Genomic DNA, 8,579 nt, shown 5'->3' with positions numbered 1-8,579 from the left:
AGACAGGGTTTCTCTGTGGTTTTTTTGGAGCCTGTCCTGGAACTAGCTCTTGTAGACCAGGCTGGTCTCGAACTCACAGAGATCCGCCTGCCTCTACCTCCCGAGTGCTGGGATTAAAGGCGTGCGCCACCACCGCCCGGCCTGAGTTAAATTTTGATGTAATAATGTTTCCTTGTGCACTGGGGATAGTATTACACCAGAAAACTTTTTCCAAATTCTACTGTGTTTAGATATACTGACAACAAACTGCCTGGAATCAGACTCCCATAGGTTTGCTCCAATTTGACATAGTCAATCTCAACTGAATTTTCATCCTCACCTGTTGTGGCTTGTATCCCTGCCTGACACCTGCGGAGACCCCTCACGGATACAATAACATATCACTTTGAAACATCAGCAACACACAAGAAGTGGAACATGAAATACAATATTAGTACGTTTTAAATTTTAAAATTGAACATATTAAATGAAGAAAGGAGTGTAGTCGCATAAGCTCGAAATGTATAGTTGAATGATAGAGTAACTCGTCCAGCATGTGCAGAGCCCTCTACAGCATTGTAGAAAACATATACAGGGAGAGTGAGCTGGCTCAGTGAGGGAAGATGCTGGTGCCATGCCCGACGAGCTGAGCTCAACCCAGGCATCCACAAATGTTTAATGTGTAGCTCCTCATTAGGGACATTTATAAAACTCGATGTCTATGTGTTTATTTGTCTATCTACACCTTAAGGATAAAGATCTCCTATGGGTATATGTAAATGGAGACACTGAATTTATTCATAAATTAGATTAGTTTTATAAACATAAATATACTGTAATTACCATTTTCTTCAAACTTAACTACAAGCAATTGAAATCCAAAGTATCAATAGACTTTTTTTTAAAGAGGTGGCGTGGCATGTGATCTTTCTTGGTTATTGGCATGTGAACATAAATGATTAATACTTCAAAGCAATAGTTTCAAAACCAGTGTACACAAAGGTACTCTCCATGTTTATTGCTGAACTCTTCACAATAGCTAAGAAATATGACCGCCCAAGATATCCACTAAACAGATAAATGGATAAAGGAAATATGGTACACATAGATAATGGAATTTCATTTGTCTATAAATAAAAATGTAATCATGATATTTGCTAGGAAATGGATGCACTGAAGATTGGTTTTGTTTTTTTTTTAAACAGGGTTTCTCTGTATAACAGCTCTGGCTGTCCTGGAACTCACTCTGTACACCAGGCTGACCTTGAACTCATAGAGATCTGCCTGCCTCTGCTTCTCAAATGCTAGGATTAAAGGCGTGTTATATTGAATTGAAATAAACCAGACTCAGAAAGATAATGCATGTTTTCTCTCATGTGTAGACTCTAGACTTAATGTGTGTGTGTCTCTTGAGAGAGAGAGTCAGGCAGATCTCTGTGAGTTCAAGGACAGCCAGGTCTACAGAGTTCCAGGACAGCCAAAGATACACCGAGAAACTCTGTCTCAAAAAGTAAAAAATTGAAAATAAAATAAAAGAAATAGAGTTTAAAATAAAGCCATGTAAAGATGAAAAATATAGGGCTAGAGAGATGGCTTAGCAGTTAAGAGCATTGCCTGCTCTTCCAAAGGTCATGAGTTCAATTCCCAGCAACCACATGGTGGCTCACAACCATCTATAATGAGGTCTGGTGTCCTCTTCTGGCCTGCAGGCATACATGCAGACATAATATTGTATGCATAATAAATAAAAAATATTTTTAAAAAAGATGGAAAATATACAAAGAGTCTGGATACTGTATGTTATTGTCTTTAAATTGTTTGATGGCTGAGGAAGGAGCAAAAGCTGCTTAAAAGATATTTGATTATAAATGCTGCTAGATTAATCCAACATATATATTTTGAAAATGCCTTGACTCCAAATTTAAGTCAAAAGGTATGTTACTTTGGAGAAGGGGTTTTGCTTTTGTTTCCACAGGAAATGGGAAGCTGTGGATTCATTCTGAGTAAAGAAAAACCAGGTTTGATCAAGGAAGAGAAATCTCTGATAGGAGGAATGGCCCAGATGTCTGAGTTCTGCATCAAGAACAGATTCAAGACTGCTGCCCGAGATGATCACGACTTACAGGATTCTCCAGTCAGGACTTGACCATAATTCTAAATTTTCTTTAGGTCCCCATAAGATTATCAGTGCCCCCAATCAGCAGGAAGTAGCCTGGAAAACTACAACCACGTTCCCAAAATATGGATTATGGATGTCTGCCTTTGTTTAGAATGTTGGTTACAAGTTGTTATAGATAATGGTCAGTAGAAAAGCTAAACAAAGGAGATTTAATTCAGAGTTCTTGTTTAAAAAAAAAGGGGGGGTTGCTGTGGGACAATGGTTTGTACCCTGTCACTCGTCTTTTAAATAAACACTAATTGGCCAGTAGCCAGGCAGGAAGTATAGGTAGGACAATGGAGACCAGGCTGGAAGTAGAGGCAGGGCAACAAGAATTATGGGAAGAGGAAAGTTTCAGTCCACAGTCATCACCCAGGCTCAGAGGAAGCCAGACATAGAGCAAGCAAGATGTGACTGCCATGCCGGAAAAAGGTACTAAGCCACGTGGCTAATATAGACAAGTACTATGGGCTAATATAAGTTATAAGAGTTAATAAGAAGCCTGAGCTAATAGGCCAATCAGTTTATAATTAATGTAGATCTCTGTGTGTTTATCTGGGACTAAATTGATGTGGGACCTGGTGGGATAAAAATCTTGGACAAGTATGTTTAGAACTTTCATCTATAAATGAGACAAAAAATACCAACAGAAAAATAGACAAAAGACTCAAATAGGCACATCATATATGTGTGTGTGTGTGTGTGTGTGTGTGATCCAGCCAAATAGAGAAATGTATTTTAAAACTACAATGAGAAACTAAAACGTGAAAATAAGATTTAAAAGATGCATCACAAAGTCAGGATGTAGTGAAATGAGGACATCTACACCCTGGTAACAGCACAAATTCACACAGCCTCGTTTGGAAACTGGCATTATTTGATCAAGCTGAATATAAGGAGATTGATGCAGGAGGGTTTCTGTAAGGTCAAGACCAGCCCAGACTACACAGTCCAAATGACAACAAAAGCAAACTTCAAATACAGCAATTTTAAGAATAGGAAAGATGGTATTCTTGTAAAAGTAAAAGGAACAAACAAGAACATCTATAAGGTGGCAAATCTAAGTTGTACCTCCATGTTTTCCTGATAGTGTGAAACTTACCAATTTAAAGGTTGAGAAAAATACATACTTTGATTGGGAAAATACTCACATTCTCGAAAATGACTTAATTTGGTCATTACTTTTTCCTTGAACAACTGAATGACCTGTTCAACAATCTCCCGGTTTCGATTCTGGCTTAGAGCACCCATGTATTTCTCCAGAAGAGGGATGTTTTTCAGATTCCAGATGAAGTTCTCCCGATGAAGAAGATTTAACTTCGGATGACGAAATTCCTAGATGAAAAGCAAGAAACAGGAAAGGATGTAGCTTAGGCGGTAGAATGCACAATGCCCTACCTGGATCCAGTAAAAACTAGGCATGATAGCATTTGCCTACAAACCCAGCACCTGAGAGGTGGATACAGGAAGATCAGAAGCTCAGAATCACCCTTGGCTACATAGTGAGTCTGGGCCTGCCTCAAAAATAGAAAAAAGTAAATAAATAATTTTTTAAAAGCAAGAGACAGCCTGTTGACACCTTGACACCCTATATCTCTATGGAGAGATCAGTGTCTTGCCACACTCTCCCCTCAAAAGGTGCCTATAGGAGGCAGATGGCACTCACTTATGCCAACTGTCCTGCCTCATTTATGGTAACCCATAAAGCAAGGTGGATGAAGTGACACCTCTTAAAATCCAGCCTCATGTGGGGTTCCTCTCTGTATGCTGTGAATACCATTAGTGAATAAAGAAAACTTCCTTGGCCTGCTGATAGGGCAGAATTTGGATAGGTGGGGAAAAACCAAACTGAATGCTGGGAGAAAGAAGACAGAGGCAGACAGAGAAGCCAAGTAGCCCTGCTGGAGACAGACGCTGGAACTTTACCAGGTAGGTCGCAGCCACGTGGCGATACACGGATTACTAGAAATGGGTTAAATTAAGATATAAGTGTTAGTAAATAAGAAGCTAGAGCTAATGGGCCAAGCAGTGATTTAAATAATATGGTTTCTGTTTGATTACTTCGGGTTTGAGCTGCCGGGGCAGTCAGGAAACAAACAAGCGAACTTCTTACAACACCAGCCCTTGGAAGGTTGAGGTCAGAGGACCTTTCTTTTAAGGCTAATATCTCTCTTTCTTTATGAATCCATAAAATATTAAGTCCCTTTTTATTTGATCAAGACCTTACAGTTTTAGGATCATAGTTTCATTTTATTTGATCTTCATTGGTGTGAAGACAATTTTTTCCTTAAGTTTTTTGAGACAGGGGCCTACATAGCACACTCTGGCCTTGAACTCCCTATGTATTTAAGGGTGACTTTGAACTCCTGATCCTCCTGCCTTCACCTCCCAAATGTACTAGAATTAGAAGCATATGTCACTGTGTCGGGTTCTTAGAAAAAGATTTCTAACTAGTGTTTTATGGTGGTTTGAGAGAAAACGGCCCCCAAAGGGAGTGGCACTATTAGGAGGTGGGGTTTTGTTGGAGGAAGTGTGTCACTGTAAAGGTCTCTTTTCTCAAATTTCACTCAGCGTGATTCTCAGTTGACTTCCTGCTGCCTTCTGTTCAAGACGTAGCCAGCTCCATGTCTGCCTGCATTCTGCCATGCTCCCTGTCATGATTATAATGGACTGAACCTCTGAAACTGTGAGCCACCACCTCAATTAAATGTTTTCTTTGTAAGAGTTGCTTTGGTCAAGGTGTGCAATAAAAACCCTAACTAAGACATGCTTACAAAAGGAATTGGAGGCTGCTCTCAAGATCATGGTGCCTCACACCTGTAATCCCAGCATTCAGGAGGCTGAGACAAGAGGATCACGGCAAGTTCAAGTCCACCCTGGCTAGATGTAATGGTTTGAATAAAAATGGTCCCATAGCCCCATCAGGAGCGACACTTTTAGGAGGTGTGGCCTTGTTGGAGGAAGTGTGTCACTGGGGGTTTGGGTTTGAGGTTTCAGAAGCTCAAGCCAGGTCTAGCGGCTCACTGTCTCTTTCTGCCGTCTGCTGATCCAGATGTAGAACTCTCAGCCCCTTCTCCAGCTCCATGTCAGCCTGCATGCTGCCATGCTTCCCACCATGACTATAATGAGCTAAAACTCTGAACTGTAATCTAGCCCAATTATATATTTTCCTCTATAAGAATTGCTGTACTGGGTGGTGGTGGTGCATGCCTTTAATCCCAGCACTTGGGAGGCAGAGGCAGGCGGATCTCTGTGAGTTCAAGGCCAGCCTGGTCTACAGAGTGAGTTCCAGGATGGCTAGGACTATGACACAGAGAAACCCTGTCTGGGGGGGTGGGGGGTGGCCACAGTGAATTCCAGGCCAGCTTGGAAGAGTCTGTCTCTAAAACAAAAAACAGGACCGGTAAGATGACTAGCTGGGTCCAGGTGCTTGTTATTAGGTCCAATAACCTGAGTTTTGATTCCTGAATCTCACAAAGTAAGAGAGAACTGACCCTAGAGAATTATCTATCACCTGACCTCTACACATCTACACTTCTACTGTGACCTACAACGTAACACACCACACACGAGAGAGAGAGAGAGAGAGAGAGAGAGAGAGAGAGAGAGAGAGAGAGAGAGAGAGAATAAATACTTTTGTTAAGTATCCAAATCAAGAGATCTGTTTCCACCCACACGTCTCGTCTGAGCCTGGCCCCTCTGTTATTTCTCAGTGCATCTTCACTCACTTGGTTCCACCACTCTGGCCTCCCGGAGTCCAGGGGGCCTCAAGGCCTTGGTATATGCTGTTTCTCTCCTCCAGGATGCCCTTTCCACAGTGATGCTAGAGTCTTGCTTCCACTAGGCAAAAAGCACCTCTGTACAGACTTCCTGACCACTCTTAAAATTCCAACCCCTTCTCCAGCATTTCACAGCCCCCTCTATAGGAATATATTCAGGGGAGGCACTGTCCCTTAAGATGATTTCTTGCCTCTCATATTCACAGCAAATATAAACAGATGGGATTTTATCGATCAAAGCTTCAGCATAGGAAACACTCAACAGTCCCTGGGGCTGGGAAAATAGTCAGTGCAGTGATCTGATGATAGGCACAGGTCTGTAAACACTAACACTGAGAAATGGAGACAGGAGGATCCCTGGGGCTTGCTGGCCAGTGTAGCCAACAGTGTTGTCAACTTCAGGCTCGGTGAGAGACCTGTCTCCAGGGATAAGGTAGAGGGCAAGTGAGATGGCTTACCTAGAAAGAGTATTCGCCAAGCCCGATGGCTTGAGTTTGAGTCCCGAAATGTAGGAAGAGAGAACTGACTCCTGTAAGTTGTCCTCACTGCAGATTTCTACACATGCACTATGGTATGCATGGCCACACACACAGACATGCATGAACGCATGCACACACACAGACATGCATGAACACACACACAGACATATGAACACACACAAACACGCATGAACACACACAGACATGCATGAGCACACACAGACATGCATGAACACACACAGACATGCATGAACACACACAGACATGCATGAACACACACACAGACATGCATGAACGCATGCACACACACAACATGAAAAGTTAAATAATAACAAAAAGATGGAATGCAATCAAGAAAGACATTGACGTTAACCTCTGGCCTTGACAGGCACTTGCGCATGTGTAAGTGCATACCCACACAACATTACATACACGAACATAGTCACACACAAAGTCAGTGATTTTAACCTCAATCAATAGTTCAGGAAAAGGGTGTAGGGAAAGGGCTAGTGTGCAAGATTTGTAAAGAATTAGTAAACTCAAGAACAAGGAAAAACAATATAACTCAATTAAAAAATGAACAAAAGACTAGAACAGACATTTTTTTTTTCCCGAAGACAATACAAAAACAGTCAATGGGCACATGAAAAGGTGGTCACGACCAACAACCATCAGGGAACTACAAACTGGAAGCACCATGAGCTATCACTTCACACTCATGAAAACAGACACTATCAGAAATATGAGTGATAACTAGTGTCGGGAGAGCATAGACAAAGAGAAGCTCTGTATACTGTTGACAAGACTGTAGTTAGTACAGAACACAGCATGGGAAGCTACTAAAGAAACTAAAACCCAAACTACCATAAAGACTATTATAGCCGTTATAAAGTTTTTTTCTGGATAAAATTAATATATGGAAAAAATCTCCTAAAAATACACTTAAGCCGGGTATGATGGCCTACACATATAATCCCAGCACTCAGGAGGCAGAGGCACAAGGATTGTTACAAGTTTAAGGCCAACTCAATCTACACTGTGAGTTCCAGATCAGCCATGGATATAGAGCAAGACCTTGTCATGGCGGCTGGAGAGAAGGCTCAGTGGTTAAAAGCATTTGCTGCTCTTGCAGAAGACTGGAGGTCTTTCCCAGCATTCCTTCTTCTGGCCTCCTCAGGAAATGGCCCATGCGGTACACACAGATGTAGGCAAAACACTCACACATAAACTAACTAAATCTTCAGAAAGACCCTATCATAGCAAATAAAAGTAAAATAACTACTTAAATTCCAGGTATATTGCTATCCATAAGTGGATATTGTGTGTGCGTGTGTGCGTGTGTGCGTGGTGTGTATGTGTGTACATGGGTACATGACTCACGTGTGCACGTGCATACCTAGACACCAGCACATCTTCCTCAATTGCTCTTCATTTACTTTACTTTTAAAATTACTTATTTACATGTGCATGTGTGTGTGTATGTGCGCATGGATATATATGTTGCACATATGCATACAAACACATATAAGAAAATGTGTGTATTTATTATGCCAGGGCATGAGTGTGGAGGTCTGAGGACAATTTGTGGGAGTCAATTCTTTCCTTCCACCACGTGAGGCTCAAGCTTGGTGGCAAGAATCTTCACTGCTTAGCATTTTACCAGACCCTCCATCTTATTTGTGGAGACAAGGTCTCTAAGTGACCCTGGGACTTCCCTATTTGGCTAGAATGGCTGACAGAGAGCCCCACAGGATCGCCTGCCTCCGCCTCCCCAGTGCTGGGAGATAGGCTGCCATTCTTCTATGTGGGTATTGGGATCCTAATTCACGTCTTTGTGTTTGTGACAATGGAATCATCTTCTCATGCCCATAAATGGACATTTTAGTGAACATGCACAAATGGAATTGCTCACACTTAACTGAAAGTGTTTGGATCGACATGCTTAATATGTGTATTACCCAAAGTTCTATGCAATACAATTTTTGTTGACTATGTAAACAGAGTGCAGTAGAAAAAGTTTATAAACACTAAACATCAATTCCAGCGAATGGGATTACTGATAACTTTTAATTTTTCTTTGTAACTTTGCTGGGTTTTTTTTTTTTTCGAGACAGGGTTTCTCTGTGGCTTTGGAGCCTGTCCTGGAACTAGCTCTTGTAGACCAGGCTGGTCTCGAACTCACAG

At 41.6% G+C, this 8,579-nt stretch overlaps 1 protein-coding gene across 3 annotated transcripts in view; it reads right to left on the bottom strand.

Moving 5' to 3' along the window:
* The window catches only part of Hykk (hydroxylysine kinase), a 25,468-nt gene that overhangs the window by 8,551 nt on the left and 8,338 nt on the right, over positions 1 to 8,579 (bottom strand). For all 3 annotated transcript variants that reach the window (XR_003376924.1, XR_003376923.1, XM_005347381.3), the window contains exon 4: positions 3,289 to 3,472. Coding sequence is in view for 1 of the 3 variants with exons in the window: in XM_005347381.3 (XP_005347438.1) it covers positions 3,289 to 3,472 (184 nt within the window). In the remaining 2 variants the exon portion in view is untranslated. The remainder of the gene's footprint in view (positions 1 to 3,288; positions 3,473 to 8,579) is intronic.

The sequence above is a fragment of the Microtus ochrogaster genome, chromosome 5, assembly GCF_000317375.1.
Source record: "Microtus ochrogaster isolate Prairie Vole_2 chromosome 5, MicOch1.0, whole genome shotgun sequence".
Taxonomy (NCBI): domain Eukaryota; kingdom Metazoa; phylum Chordata; class Mammalia; order Rodentia; family Cricetidae; genus Microtus; species Microtus ochrogaster.
This window is presented reverse-complemented; position numbering and strand designations above follow the sequence as displayed.